At 56.2% G+C, this 14,150-nt stretch overlaps 1 protein-coding gene across 5 annotated transcripts; it reads right to left on the bottom strand.

Annotated features, from left to right (window-relative positions):
- Window positions 1-2,882: 2,882 nt before the first annotated feature.
- On the bottom strand, window positions 2,883-12,441 carry GRXCR2 (glutaredoxin and cysteine rich domain containing 2). Of its 5 annotated transcripts, none has more exons than XM_064725220.1 (7): window positions 12,380-12,441; window positions 11,662-11,855; window positions 10,910-11,043; window positions 9,056-9,356; window positions 7,118-7,721; window positions 4,479-4,694; window positions 2,883-3,464 (listed from the first exon to the last, which is right to left on the bottom strand). In XM_064725220.1, exons 5-7 carry the CDS (start codon window positions 7,460-7,462, stop codon window positions 3,285-3,287), a joined length of 741 nt encoding a protein of 246 aa, XP_064581290.1. In that variant the 5' UTR covers window positions 7,463-7,721; window positions 9,056-9,356; window positions 10,910-11,043; window positions 11,662-11,855; window positions 12,380-12,441; the 3' UTR covers window positions 2,883-3,284. The 5 variants fall into 5 exon arrangements, with proteins under 5 accessions (XP_064581290.1, XP_064581292.1, XP_064581291.1 ...); XM_064725222.1 differs by having other exon boundaries at window positions 10,910-10,977; XM_064725221.1 differs by lacking the exon at window positions 10,910-11,043 and having other exon boundaries at window positions 11,650-11,855.
- Window positions 12,442-14,150: the final 1,709 nt, after the last annotated feature.

Here is a 14,150-nt window from a genome sequence, read left to right as displayed (position 1 = left end):
GATAAAAGGCGACCCAGCAGAACTGACTGTCCAGCTGGGATGGCAGCAGCAGGAGCCAGGCTGCGTGGGGCAGGTCAGGGGGGCACTGCCCATCACTCAGAGCCCTGGGCACTGCCCAAGGGGGCCCAGCTGTGCCCATCAGGGCTGGGCCATGGCCAGAGCCAGGTCTGTGCTGCTGAGCTGGTGACAGAGCCAGGCTGTGGAGCAGGGCAGTGCTGGGGCTCAGTTTGTGCCCTCCTCCCCGTGCCACCAGCCCAGAGGGGAGGGAGGGATGGAGGGAGGCATGGGGGGCTCTGAATGCAGCAGAAATAACAGCAGCAGCACAAGCAGCCCATTGCCTCGGCAGTCAGCTCACCGGGATGCTGCAGGACAGTTCAAACTTCTGCCACGTGAAATAAGAGCGCTTATTGGGTAAATCAAGCCAGTGTATTACCAAAAATGAAAGGAGCACATTGGAGGCTGGGGAAGCAAATCCCTGCTCTGCTTGGTCCCAGGAGCCTGGAACCTGTGGGATAGGCCTGAGCAGGGGCAGAGCTCAGCTCCTGGCTGCAGGCATCACCCCTGTGCCATGCCCACACCATGGGAACTGCTGACACAGCCAGGAGGAGTGACAGCAGTTGAGAAACATCATAATTACCAAAGAACAATAAATATTGATTTTATAAGTGCATATTTGTGTCTAGTTTTATTGTAAACACCATCCGGCGATTTTGCCCGGTTAATTTTTTGTTATCTTAGGCCAGCAAACTCTCCAGCAAGCCCAACAAACTGAGATCAAACAGGTTGCATTTGAGAGAAGGGATCTGCCTGACAGCAATTTCTGATTTGGGAAGGCTCACCTGCCCAAGGACAACATTTTTTGACATTGCAGATACTGGTATGATGAATGAGGCCAATCGAGTATCTCCTGTAGATTGATGCACTTTTAAAAAAAGAAACCCTCAGTACCCACAGCACAATTTCAGCAGAAGACACATGGAAGTGTAGGAGCTAGAACAGAATTATTTTGAATAATTTCAGTATTGCAGAGAAACCTCGTAACCTACCACAGGAGAAGAGAAACTTGGCCATAAATGACCCTGCCTGGGCTTGCAGCCTCAGCGTGAAGCACATGTGAGCAGCCTCTAACTCATCAGGGTCTCAGAGGTAACATGGGAGTTAAGGCTGCACTGACATCACTCCTGAATATAACAGTAATAAGTTAATGCTTTAGAGAAAAAAAAAAGCATTTTCCCTGTTTGCCTCAGGCTCCCACAGCACAGCCCCTGTGCTCTGTGCACCAGTGGCAGCCTGCAAAGGATCCCCATCGTTGCTTCATCTCACTAATTAGAGTTTACCTGCTGCAGATTACAACACGGGATTAGCATTAAGCAAGAGTTGTGCTGCTCACCCTCAGCCTGGTCCTGAGAAATGCTGAGCAGCATTCAGGAGAGATTTAATTCAGCCCTTCCTTGTAGGGAGGCTAAAACTTAACAACTTCTGTTTAGAATAATATATTCACATACTTTTTTTTATATATCTCCAGGTTTGGGAAGGATTTTCAATTCCCACCATAAATCAGACCCCAAAGGAACCCCTATGTCACTGAAGCAGGTGTCAGATCAGCAAAATCAGCAAAACCTCGGGAAATGCTTGTGACCCTGCAGGGCACAGAGGCAGAACGGCAATGGCAGTGCCACTGTTGGTGTCCAGCAGGTTAAACCCAGAGAGGCACTGCTGGGACAAACGGGGCACAGACCCGGGCTGGACTCCACTGGTACCAGCACCCCTGTGCACCTGCACGGGTACCAGCAGGCACCAGTAGTGACAGTGCACCTGCACTGGTACAGTCTGCTCCCAGTACTGGCTGCAGCTGCACTGGTACCACCTGCACAGCGCTGACGCTGCCCCTCTCCTGCTCGGAGGAGCAGCTTCACACCCACAGTGGGACATGTACAGGGTGCCTTTCCCCAGGGACAGAGCGTTCCCCATGTACAGAGCACATTTCCCCATGTCCAGAGTGCTCTCTATGCACAGAGCACCTTTCCCAGTGTCCAGAGTGCTCCCTATGTACAGAGCGCCTTTCCCCGTGTCCAGAGTGCTCCCTATGTACAGAGAGTGCCTTTCCCCGTGTCCAGAGTGCTCCCTATGCACAGAGAGTGCCTTTCCCCGTATCCAGAGTGCTCCCTATGTACAGAGAGCGCCTTTTCCCGTGTCCAGAGTGCTCCCTATGCACAGAGAGTGCCTTTCCCCGTATCCAGAGTGCTCCCTGTGTACAGAGCGCCTTTCTCCGTGTCCAGAGTGCTCCCTATGTACAGAGAGCGCCTTTTCCCGTGTCCAGAGTGCTCCCTATGCACAGAGAGCGCCTTTCCCCGTGTCCAGAGTGCTCCCTATGTACAGAGCACCTTTCCCAGTGTCCAGAGTGCTCCCTATGTACAGAGAGTGCCTTTCCCCGTGTCCAGAGTGCTCCCTATGTACAGAGAGCACCTTTCCCCGTGTCCAGAGTGCTCCCTATGTACAGAGAGTGCCTTTCCCCGTGTCCAGAGTGCTCCCTGTGTACAGAGAGTGCCTTTCCCCGTGTCCAGAGTGCTCCCTATGTACAGAGAGCGCCTTTCCCCGTGTCCAGAGCGCTCCCTATGCACAGAGAGCGCCTTTCCCCGTGTCCAGAGCGCTCCCTATGTACAGAGCACCTTTCCCAGTGTCCAGAGTGCTCCCTATGCACAGAGCACCTTTCCCCATGCACAGAGAGTGCCTTTCCCCGTGTCCAGAGTGCTCCCTATGTACAGAGCGCCTTTCCCCACGCACAGAGAGCGCCTTTCCCCGTGTCCAGAGCGTTCCCTATGTACAGAGCGCCTTTCCCCGTGTCCAGAGTGCTCCCTATGTACAGAGCGCCTTTCCCCGAGTCCAGAGTGCTCCCTGTGTACAGAGCGCCTTTCCCCGTGTCCAGAGTGCTCCCTGTGTACAGAGAGTGCCTTTCCCCGTGTCCAGAGTGCTCCCTATGTACAGAGCGCCTTTCCCCGTGTCCAGAGTGCTCCCTATGTACAGAGAGCGCCTTTCCCCGTGTCCAGAGTGCTCCCTATGTACAGAGAGTGCCTTTCCCCGTGTCCAGAGTGCTCCCTATGTACAGAGCGCCTTTCCCCGTGTCCAGAGTGCTCCCTATGTACAGAGTGCCTTTCCCCACGCACAGAGAGTGCCTTTCCCCGTGTCCAGAGTGCTCCCTATGTACAGAGCGCCTTTCCCCGTGTCCAGAGCACCCTCCCGCCCGGTAACCCCGTTCCGCCGCGGGCAGGCGGGCCCGGGCCGGCTCAGGCGGCGCACACCCAGCACGGCTGCAGCCCGCTCTCGTCGCACGCCGGACAGCGCAGCGCCCGGTAGGACTCCCGGAATCGGTTTGCCAGCATGGAGAACTTGCTGCCGTGGCACAGCGAGCAGGGAGCACAGCCCGAGCCTCTGCACTGGGAGCAGCAGTGTTCAGCATAGCCCTCCTGCAGCAGACACAGAAAAAATCTTGTTAGTGGGTGGGAGATACCAAAGTCAGGGACGTTGTTGGGAGAGGGAAGCTCTCTCTGCCAGCCTTTGCCATCACGGTTGCTCCTGACACACCACTCTGCCCATGACAATCAGTTCTCCACAGCAAGGACTTGGACAAAAAGGCTCCCACATGCCTGGGGACAATTTGTGGCTGCTGCTAGAAAATGAGCAGTTAGTGTGACTGGGCTTATAATACAATACTCTAAATTCATCTTTCTCCTCTGCACAGCTCCACCCATCCTCCTGCCATTTCTTATCACACCATTTCACTCTGTAGCCTCAGGTTTGAGCCACACTTCATTTCTTCAGGGATTGCTCGTCACCCTCTCTGCCCAAAGCCCTCATCACCACCACGCACACGTTCTTTTGAGCTGTGCTTTGTGCCTGCCTCTCTCCCACTGTGCCAGGCACCCTCTTTCAAATCCCACCTTGAAGTTCCTGGCAGCAGAAGGACCGCAGTGACCCACGCTCAGCTCCATGAAACTGTATCAGCTCCACATGACAGCATTAGGTTTTGTGGGATCAAATCATGGTCAGACTAATTGGGATTCTGACCAACAAAGACTCCCCCGTGAGAAAGCAGATGTAAGGCACAACCTTATTTCAGCTGATACTAAAATTTTAGCCTGAAGCAGTCTCAGCCACAGAGCAGCTGTGTTTAGCCTTGTCAGGCTGGAGAAACTCTGGCCTGCTCTTATCCCACTGGGAGGGGTGACCAGGGATGGAGCCCAGCCAAGCTCTGTAAATGCCAGCCGTCTCCAGGGGAAGAAATCAGAGGGACACATGAGCACCTGGAGCCAGCACTGTCCCCAGAGCAGGATCTCAGCACAGTGTTGGTCCTTATCTCCAGAGGGAAACAGAGTGGTGCTTTTTATCCAAACTTAGCTGGGAGCCAGATACAGAGATGGATGGGGCTTGGGTGGTTGGAGCAGGGTTGTGGGGAAAAAGCACTTTCCATTTTCTCTTACCAGCACATGCTGGTTGCACGTGACCATATTCTCCACATCTGTTTCATGCCCACCACCAAGTCGCTCTTTCTTCTCCCGGTACACGAACGTCCAGTCATTTATTCCCTCAGTCTGGATCATTCTTCTCATGAGCTCCTTCTCGTCCATCGGTGCACGGATGATTTTCAGGTTATTGGTGTAGATGATGATCTTGCCAAAATCTACAACTGGGGAAGGCTGAAGAAGGAAGTTGTCAGTGTCTCACCAGTATAAATTCACTCTGCATACACTGGTGATCCCTGAGCTTCCAGCAGAGTGTCCCCTGCACCAGGCCAGCTCCCCTGACCACCCCCAGAGCATCCAGCAAATTGGTGGAGGTACAGCCCAACTGGGTGAATTTATATTTTTTTTCCAAGTCATTTTAAAGCTAAACTTGGTCAAACATTCCCCTGAGAGCAGCACTTTGCTGACCTGGTCCCTCCTCCCTGGTGTCATATGGAGTTACTGGTGCCTATTGTTTTACACACTCCTCATATTTCACAGGCACTCTAAGTGTCTGTGTCAGGAAGCCATGCAGAAGGAGACGTTCTCCTACAAAGTGCCCTGGGCCACACCAGCTGCTGGGTGGCTGTGCTCTCCTGGCACGGGGGCTCCTGCTCCCCATGGGGAGGAGCACGAGGGGGAAGCAGGTGAGCACAAGTCCTGCCCACCTGCAGAGGGGAGAGCCTCGTGTGTGTCACAGACACGGTGTCTGCAAGCACCAAGTGCAGTGGATGCAGCACAAGCTGCTACTGGACAGTGTGGTCACCCCAGGTATCTGTGGCTGGGGACACTGGGGAGGGACAGGAGCATTACCCAGGAATGCAAAACAAATTAACGGGCTGGATAAGATCACAGCAGTGCACTGTGCTCGGGCAGGAGAGATTCATCGTGGTCTGATGTTTGCAGGCAAACTGCATGTCCAGTGTGTCAATATCAGCCACCTGGGTTTCCCACGCACAGCTTTGATGAGCACCAGGAATTAACAGACTTTCAGTGCATTCAAATCCATAAAAAGTATTTACACATATTGTGCAGGTACTGCCTCTTTGTAAGGACTAAAGAAGCACTTCTCTATCAGTGGCATTAATCATATGTTAAGAAAATAGCCAGTGAAACTAAGCTGGGATTGTCAAAGAAGCCAAGGAGGAATCCTGGCTGCCAGGGCATGCAGACACCTGGCACCCTGATGGCAGCACTGGCTCCCTGCCAGCCAAAGTCGCACAACTTTAATATTTTAAATCTATCTCATTAACTTAACATGCTCCTTACATTTGACTGATCTAGATGCAGTAGGATTCCCAAGTACAGATATCAATAGGTAAGGAAATTTTCTCTTTTACGTTACCCAATGGACACATGCAGACCAGGAGAAGCCAGAGCACAGCTGGCAGATGCTGCTCCCTCCTGCAGACCCTGAGGATCCTGCCACATGTGGCATATTCAGCACACAGAATTCCTAGAACAGTGGCTGGAGATTCACAAGCACCCTTTTCAAGTCCTGGCCTGACAGAAGAGTTTTATGTGAATGAGGCTGTGGTGTGAGGCTCCAAGCAGGATTTACCCCAGAGCTGAGCCCAGAGGGGGACAGCACAGCCACGGGCAGCACTCACACTGCAGGGGCTGTCAGGGGACAGCACAGCCACGGGCAGCACTCACACTGCAGGGGCTGTCAGAGGAACACTGTGGGCAGTATTTGCCCTACACTGTCAGGGGTACAACAGCACTCACCCCACAGGGTCAGTCAGGGGTACAGCACTCACCCCACAGGGCCAGTCAGGGGTACAGCACTCACCCCACAGGGTCAGTCAGGGGTACAGCACTCACCCCACAGGGGCTGGCAGGGGGACAGTCATGGCCATGTGCAGTATTTGCCCTACACTGTCAGGGGTACAACAGCACTCACCCCACAGGGTCAGTCAGGGGTACAGCACTCACCCCGCAGAGGCTGGCAGGGGGACAGTCATGGCCATGTGCAGTATTTGCCCTGCACAGACTGTCAGGGGACATCAGTCACCCCGCAGAGGCTGGCAGGGAACACCCAAGGGCAGCACTCACCCCACAGGGTCAGTCAGGGGCACAGCACTCACCCCGCAGAGGCTGGCAGGGGACACCCAAGGGCAGCACTCACCCCACAGAGGCTGGCAGGGGGACAGCACTCACCCCGCAGAGGCTGGCAGGGAACACCCAAGGGCAGTATTCACCCCACAGGGTCAGTCGGGGTACAGCACTCACCCCGCAGAGGCTGGCAGGGGTACAGCACTCACCCCGCAGAGGCTGGCAGGGGACACCCAAGGGCAGCACTCACCCCACAGAGGCTGGCAGGGGTACAGCACTCACCCCGCAGAGGCTGGCAGGGGTACAGCACTCACCCCGCAGAGGCTGGCAGGGGTACAGCACTCACCCCGCAGAGGCTGGCAGGGGACACCCAAGGGCAGCATCACCCCGCAGAGGCTGGCAGGGGTACAGCACTCACCCCGCAGAGGCTGGCAGGGAACACCCAAGGGCAGTATTCACCCCACAGGGTCAGTCGGGGTACAGCACTCACCCCGCAGAGGCTGGCAGGGAACACCCAAGGGCAGCACTCACCCCACAGGCTCAGTCAGGGGCACAGCACTCACCTCGCACAGGCCGCTCCCCGGGCGGCAGTCGCCGAGCAGGCCCGCGCTCCCCAGCAGCCCCTGGGGCTGAGTCTCCCTCAGCACGCTGATCCTGCGGGCCGTCAGGGCCGTGGGCCAGCACAGGCTCTCGGCGCTCCCCGGCAGCTCCCCGGGCCCGCACAGCGGCTCCTCGGGCTCGAAGCTGTGGCGCAGGAAGCGCCGCGAGCGCTCCTCGGCCGGCGGCTCCAGCTCCTGCCCGTCCTCGTAGACCTGCTTGAGCAGCCGGCCGCTGCCGGCCGAGGAGATGCGGAACCTCACCCTGCGGGGCCGCTCCTCGTGCTGCTGCTGCTGCTGGGGCTCCTCCATCTCTGGGCTTCCAGCTGCGGCTGCTGCAGATCGGCGCCAAGAGCCCGGGCCCAAAAGAAAACGCTTCCAGCCTCCCCCCGGATATACGGGATGTATAATTCAAGGTCTCTAGTAGATCCTCTCATCTTACAGCAAAACCGACACCGCTGCATTAAATATTGATGGAAATCCACAAAGAGAAAATATCACTGGTAGTGAAGTCAAAAGCAGGTTGGTGAGTGGGGGCCAGGCTGGACACCACAGCAAGAAAGGAGTTAACCTGGAAGGAGAGGATTAAATGGGAAACTCTACCCATGTTTCTGAAACCATAGAAATGCTTCTGCCACGTGCTGTGATAAGAACTACCCCAAATACATCATCCCAGTAGCTTTTCATAATTCTCTGACAAGGTAAACAGTTAAAAAGACAAGTTCAGAGAAAAAGCAATCCAGCCTCACAAACTGCAAATGCGAATAATTCCTCTCCCATTCTCACACTGAAACCCTGAGAGCACAAAGCTCAGTTTCATTTTCATCTAATGTGTTCCTCTACAGGTTGTGAGCCCTAATTAAGATATTCTCTCGTTAGTGCGCAATCCCTATTTGTAATTCTTGATGCCTTTTAGGGCCTTTTGGACCATTCTGGGTTTAGGTTTTCAATTTTAGGAGACTGTCACTCATGCAACTTCCTTTCCCCAGCACTGCCAAACCTCCATGTCCAGGCAGCCTGGGACCCAGACCCATCCCAGGACAGCCCATCCTCAGAGATGCCCCTGTCACCCAGAGTGGGACCTCACTGGCCTGGTCTCTGTCACTGAGGCTTTGGGTCCTGTGCCCATCCCTGCCTGGGCACCTCGAGCTCCTCTGACCTTTCAAGGGCTAAAATAAAGAGCACGTGTGGTACAAACACATCTCCAGGTAACTGCTGTCTGGGCTTTAGACATCTCCCAACACCTACTTGAATCACATAGGTCCCCAACAGGAGTTACAATCTCTTTTTTTTGAGTTACAAGGTTTTAAAAGTGCATATCCACCACTACATATCCAGGGGGACTCATCCTTGGCAGGATGTAGGCAGAGGCTTCATTTAACTTCTTTCAGCTCAAACCCAGCACTGCTAAAGCTTAATGCTCTCAATAGGTTAATTCATTATCTTTTAAAAGTTTATTAATGAAATCCTAGGATGGCACTTTAGAAGCAGCCTGCTAGTAATTCCACTGCACAGCCCTTCCACCCACCAAGAGCAGCTTCTGTCACTACAGATGTGCTCTGAGGGTCCCCTGGGCTGCGGGAAGCCTCAGCACAAGGACAGTATAAGATGTTCCCTGCCCCAAGAGAGCAGGTCTGAGCACGCCTGGGAGAGCTCCTGGCCCCGGAGCCGCCCTTGGCATGGCCTCAGCCCCGCTGCAGCGCTGCCGCCAGGCTCCTTCCCACCCCACAGCCCCGCTTGGTATGAAAACTCGGATTTGCATGAGCCGCACCGGGCTCCTGCTGATTCCCTTGGAAGGCGGATCCAGCCCTTCCCCTGTGAACCCGCCGAATGCAGCCTCGGAATTGCTGCTCTTCAAAGGGTCCCCAGCGGCCGCAGCCCGACACAAATGGCACTGTGAGATACCTCAATTGGAGCTCATTTTCCTTTGACTGAGGGAACAATCAGGCAGGAACGGCAGTTCAAAGCAGCAGTGAGAGAACAGAGCGGGAGCACCGCTGCGAGCCGAGCAGAGCCACGGTGGCAGTGCAGTTATCCACAGGTGCTGCCCCAGCCCAGTCCAGACTGTGCTGCTGGCACAGCCCCTGCCCCGCAGGGCACGGGGCACTGCCAGCCCGTGCCAACTGCTGCCCGTGTCACCCCAGGGCCGGGACACAGAGCTGGCTGTGTCACTCCTCGCTCCTTTGTGCCTGTGCGCTGGTGACTCCTGGAAAGAGAAGTTCCCTAAGCGGCCATTCTGCATTTCTGAGCTGCTCTGAACACCCCGAGTCAGTGCTCCCACATTAAATATCCAAACGGGGACTTTCTGCGAGCTGTTTGATGAGACCATCTCCAGCGCCACCCGCGACCCCCGGAGCCCTCAGCATGCGGGGCTGGCACTGTGGGGTGCGGGATGCGGGAGCCCCCACCACCCACACAGCCCCGCAGCTCCGGGGCCAGCGGGGGTTTGTTTCCCACAGCCCGCACGAGCCTTACTAAAAATGCAACAAAAATAATTTAGCATTCAACAGTGAAGTCATTAAGCTGCACGACCTAGATGATCACAGCACTATATTTGACTTCAGACTCCGTTCCCGTGCATTTCAATGACATGCGTCTCCCGAGCGTGGGGCCCGTGCTCCCCCCGCAGCAGGGGAGGAAGGATGGGGCAGCCGGGGGCTCTGCAGAGCACAGAGCCAGCCCTTGCCCTGAGCAGCACTGCTCTGGAGCACTGCAGCAAAGCAGAGCCCAGAGAGGAGCCACAGGCAGCTGCACTTTGAAGGCGTGTTTCCACCTGCAAGCTTTGCTGGAAAAGGCTTTGTTGTGCTGTGCTCCCTCAGAGCAAGCCCTGCTGCCCTCCTTGCCCTGCACAGGGAGCAGGATGGGGATGAGCACCAGGCTCTCAGCTGCAGCAGAGCCCTGCTCACATCACCACGAGCACACAGCAGCCAAGAGCCAGGTGCCAGCACACCAAGGACATGTCCCAACACCCCATGTGACACCAAGAGCATGGGAGGGCACTCACAGAGAGCCAGCACAGCCACCACTCCCTCTGGCCTGGCAGCCTGCACCTGGATTTCATCATTCCTTGTGCCAGGAGATACTGGCATCTGCAGCTAGAGGTGAACCTCAAAAAATACAAGTATTCTGCTAACTACTGCTCGGGAGTTTCCTATGCAGGAGCACTGAGACAGTCTCAGCTGGCACTCTTTTATACAAACCTGTCCACATGAGCCAAGGCAAAGGCCTGCTTCCAGCTGTCTCCAATTGATATCTGCCAGCAGCTCAGAACATCTGTAATCTTTTATCTGACATTAAACAACACATTTTTAAATGGTGTTGAAGTTTTAAAATATGAGCTGCCCAGGCAGACCTGACAGGTGATACAGCGCTCAGGGCTGGCTGTGCCATGTGCAGGGTTTGGTTTGGGATCCCCAGGGTAGGACGGACCTGAGAGCTACCTGATGCACTCCCCCAAATCAGCCTGGTCGTTGTTCCAGTCCCTACAGAGATGAGCTGGATTTGTTGAGTGTCATTAGCAGAAAACAGGCACAAAAGAGCAGCACACAGGAGCTGCAGTGGGTGGCAACTGCACAAGCAGCCCTGGCACTCGCTGCCCTAACACCACTATTTCCAAATCATGGAAGACATTGCAGGATTGGCTCAGGGGTGAGCTCTGATGTTCAGATCAGGAGGCACTAAAGTCTGTCTCCAGCAACCCGACCCACACCGAGCATTTTTGGCATTCCTGGCCACCATCATCCTCTGCCAGGGACTTACACAGACGTGCTTGAAGTGCTGGCCAGGTGGGTGGTTCCTGCTGTGAAATACAGGGGCAGGCACAGATCCTGTGAAAATCCGAGGAGCTGAAGCAGGAGTTGTCTTCCCTCCCAGTCAGAGCCCAGGCCTGGCTCCTGCAGAGGGTGGGTGGGTACAGCCCAGCACCCCGGCCTCAGGGCTGGGGGCTCGGTGTGTCCCGCTCCCCAGAGATCACTCTGAGCTCCTGCAGCCATCAGTAATCAATGGCGAGCAGAAGCTGATTGCTCACTGCCAGCCCTGGGTCAGCAACCCCCACCACGAGTGCTCCCAAACATCCTTCCTGCACCCAAATCCTTGCTCCAAAGAGGGCTCTAGCCTGCCATCAGAGCACCCGCAGCCTGCCATCGGGGCCGGGACACGGCAGGAATGGAGCAGCAGCGCTGCAGAGAGCAGAGGCAGCAGCCCCTGCACACCGCAGGCACGGCCAGCACGGACTGAGCTCAGGGCTGAGCCTCTGATGCAAACATCAAACACCTCCTTGGGAGTCCTGAGTGCCTAAATAGAGCTGAACTAAGGAGTGATGTCATGCTGCATCACCTGCCCTCATGAAGGGGCTGACAGGGCTTCCTTTTGTGCTCAGCCTGCTGTTTTCACAAATTGCCAAAGTCACAGGTTATTTTAAATTCTGGATGCTTTAACGCTCCGCTGAGCTGCATTCACAGGTCGTGAGGGTGCACAGACCCAGAGCTGCACGCACACACCTTCACACTCACCGTGAGCCCACGGGAGTCCATGGCCAGGAGCCCTGGGAGCCCAGGAGCTTCCCGTGCCCGCAGACGGCAGGGCCCGCTGCACATTCCTGCAGGCTGAAGTCAGCGGGAGTGGAGACACCCAGCAGGCCGGGAGAGCCGGCGGCTCGGGATGGCAGCCAGCTCACTCCGCGCCTACCTCGGTAAGCACAAAAATCCTGAGGTCACAAAGAAACAAAGGGGAAAACAGGAAAAAGAGCTTCAAAGAGGGAAATTCCCAGGTGCTGACTTTTATCTACAGACACAACTCTGCCTGGGCTTCTCCTGAGAGCAGCAGCACAGCCTGGGAGCAAGCCCAGAGAACAGGTGTGCAGTGCGCAAGGAGCAGCCTGGGCACTGGGCAGGGCACAGGGGCACTGCCCACCCGGGAAACGGCCCTTTGCTGGATAAACCCACCTGGTGATGGAAGTGAGCCCCCAGAGCACTGCTCTGCCCTGCAGACATGGCAGGACACTGCTCTGCCAGCACAGGGCATCTCCACCACAAGGGCTCGAGCCCCCTGTGTGCCCTCAGTGGCTCAGGAGCAGCCTGGTGCCGCTCCCAGACCTCCTCCCACAGGCAGCCCTGCTCTGCAAGCACGAGCTGCGGGAGAAGCCCACTCAGACTGAGCCCCCGGAGCTCACAGTGCACCCAGAGCCAGCAGTAAAGCAGCAGCACCTGCCGTGCTTCGGTCAGTGCTCACCTCTCCAAGCTGCCCTTCCTGCTCTGCACCATCCCCTCCTGGGGCTAGGGGCTGCAGGGCAGCAGGATTTATAGCTGCTCCTGCCTGCAGCACTCACTGGTGGCCAGAAGCACCTGGGGGCACTGGAGTGATGCAGCCTTGCAGGCAGCAGGGCCATTTCCATGTGTTTAACTAGGTAACTGGAGCCTGCTGTTTTCTGCTGTCAACCCTACACGGAGGCCAGCTTCTGGAGGCTGTGTTCAGGTCCATACTACTTCTTGTCTTGGAGGATTAAAACTTGAACGGCATCCCTGCAGGTCCAGCAGTGATGGGTGGATCCCAGAGGGGCAGGATGCTGTGCTTGGTGTTCCGTGGCTCTCCCTGCGCTGCAGGGAAAAGGAGCAGTGCAACAGAAAGCCCAGGGCTGGTGGGGGCACTGGGCACTGGCTGCTGAGGGCCAGGGCTCACTGGCAGCTCCTGGGCTGTCCCTGTGGGGAGGCTCCAGCCCTGGGCTGGGCAGCTCAGAGGTATCAGAGCCAGTTTTGTGTCTGCCCCACAGGCTCACAGCCTCAATCACCCCCATCCCATCCCTGCCAGGTGCAGGGACCAGGCAGCAGGAGGAGGAAGAGGAGGAGGAGCAGAAGCAGGTGGCCTGGGTGACCTCCCCAGTCACAGGAAGGACACGTCCATCCTCTCTCACTGCTGCTCAGCCTGGTTCCACCGCCAACTACTCCTAATGACACTTCAACAAACACACAACAATCTGTCTTCATGAAAATCAGTGAATAAATTTAATTTAAAAATACTTTTCTATTTCTGGGCAGGCACCACTCTGCTCCAGCTACTTCAGAATCAGCTGAAGCCTGCACAGTGCCCAACAGCCAGACTGCACAAGGCTGTAATGGCAAAACACAGCATCCAACCCTCTGTGAGCTTAATAAGCAGCTCCCCTCACCCCTCCTCTTTATGAAGTGTAGATGGGGCTCAGTGTTGGCTTCCACCCTCCAGCTGGTGTGTATGTACCTCATGAAGGGGAAAAAGGAAAAGAAAGCCTGAGCCATGCAGCTGCCCCGGGGTCTGTCCCTGTGGGGTGGGCATGGAGCAGGGCAGTGGTGCCCGCTGCTGCTGCCCAGCACAGGACACCAGCATTGGTTTGAGAGGTGGAACAGTTCAGAGAGGCTCTTTCTCTGCTGGCTGCAGGTCCCCACAGCCTGCACATCCCTGCAGAGTCACGCTGGCCTAATTATGTCTTGAGGCAAACACAAGTTATTTACTGAGTGCAGGGTTCTGCTGTGGGCACCGCAGTGCGCTCAGAGCCCACAGCTGGCGGGCACTGCCCCCAGTGCCCCCAGGAGCGGTGGGCATCCATCCCGTGCCAGGAGGGCACTCCCACCCTGGCCCCTGGGGTCTGCAGACACAGGCAGGGCTGCATTGGCCCCTTTCAGCAGCAGCGCTGGGCGCCGTGCTCGTGGGTGGCTGGGAGGGTGAGCTGCCAGCTCAGATCTATAATCTGTAGCAGCTTGTAAGAGGCACCCCCTCTCCCTGCCCTCCAGGAGCTAAAAACAGTCTGAAGGTCCCTCTTCCCCCGGGAAGGAGGCATGTGGCATCCACTTGCATGGCGCAGAGTGGCTGAGGCTTTTATGTGCCCTGGAGGTGCTGCCGTGCTGTGCCCTCGTGGCACACTCAGCCCTGGCTGCTGCAGAGGCCCCGGAACCCCTCATGGACACTCAGCAGGGCTGCAGAGGCCCCTGAACCCCTCACGGACACTCAGCAGGGCTGCAGAGGCCCCTGA

The sequence above is a fragment of the Zonotrichia leucophrys genome, chromosome 13 (assembly GCF_028769735.1).
Source record: "Zonotrichia leucophrys gambelii isolate GWCS_2022_RI chromosome 13, RI_Zleu_2.0, whole genome shotgun sequence".
Taxonomy (NCBI): Eukaryota; Metazoa; Chordata; class Aves; order Passeriformes; family Passerellidae; genus Zonotrichia; species Zonotrichia leucophrys.
This window is presented reverse-complemented; position numbering and strand designations above follow the sequence as displayed.

Coding starts and splice junctions, on each gene's coding strand:
- GRXCR2 (XM_064725221.1), bottom strand. CDS start 7,462: ATGGAGGAGCCCCAGCAGCAGCAGCAGCACGAGGAGCGGCCCCGCAGG. Junction 4,695..7,117: donor CGGGGAGCGGCCTGTGCGAG/GTGAGTGCTGTG, acceptor TTCCTTCTTCAG/CCTTCCCCAGTTGTAGATTT. Junction 3,465..4,478: donor CGTGCAACCAGCATGTGCTG/GTAAGAGAAAAT, acceptor TGTCTGCTGCAG/GAGGGCTATGCTGAACACTG.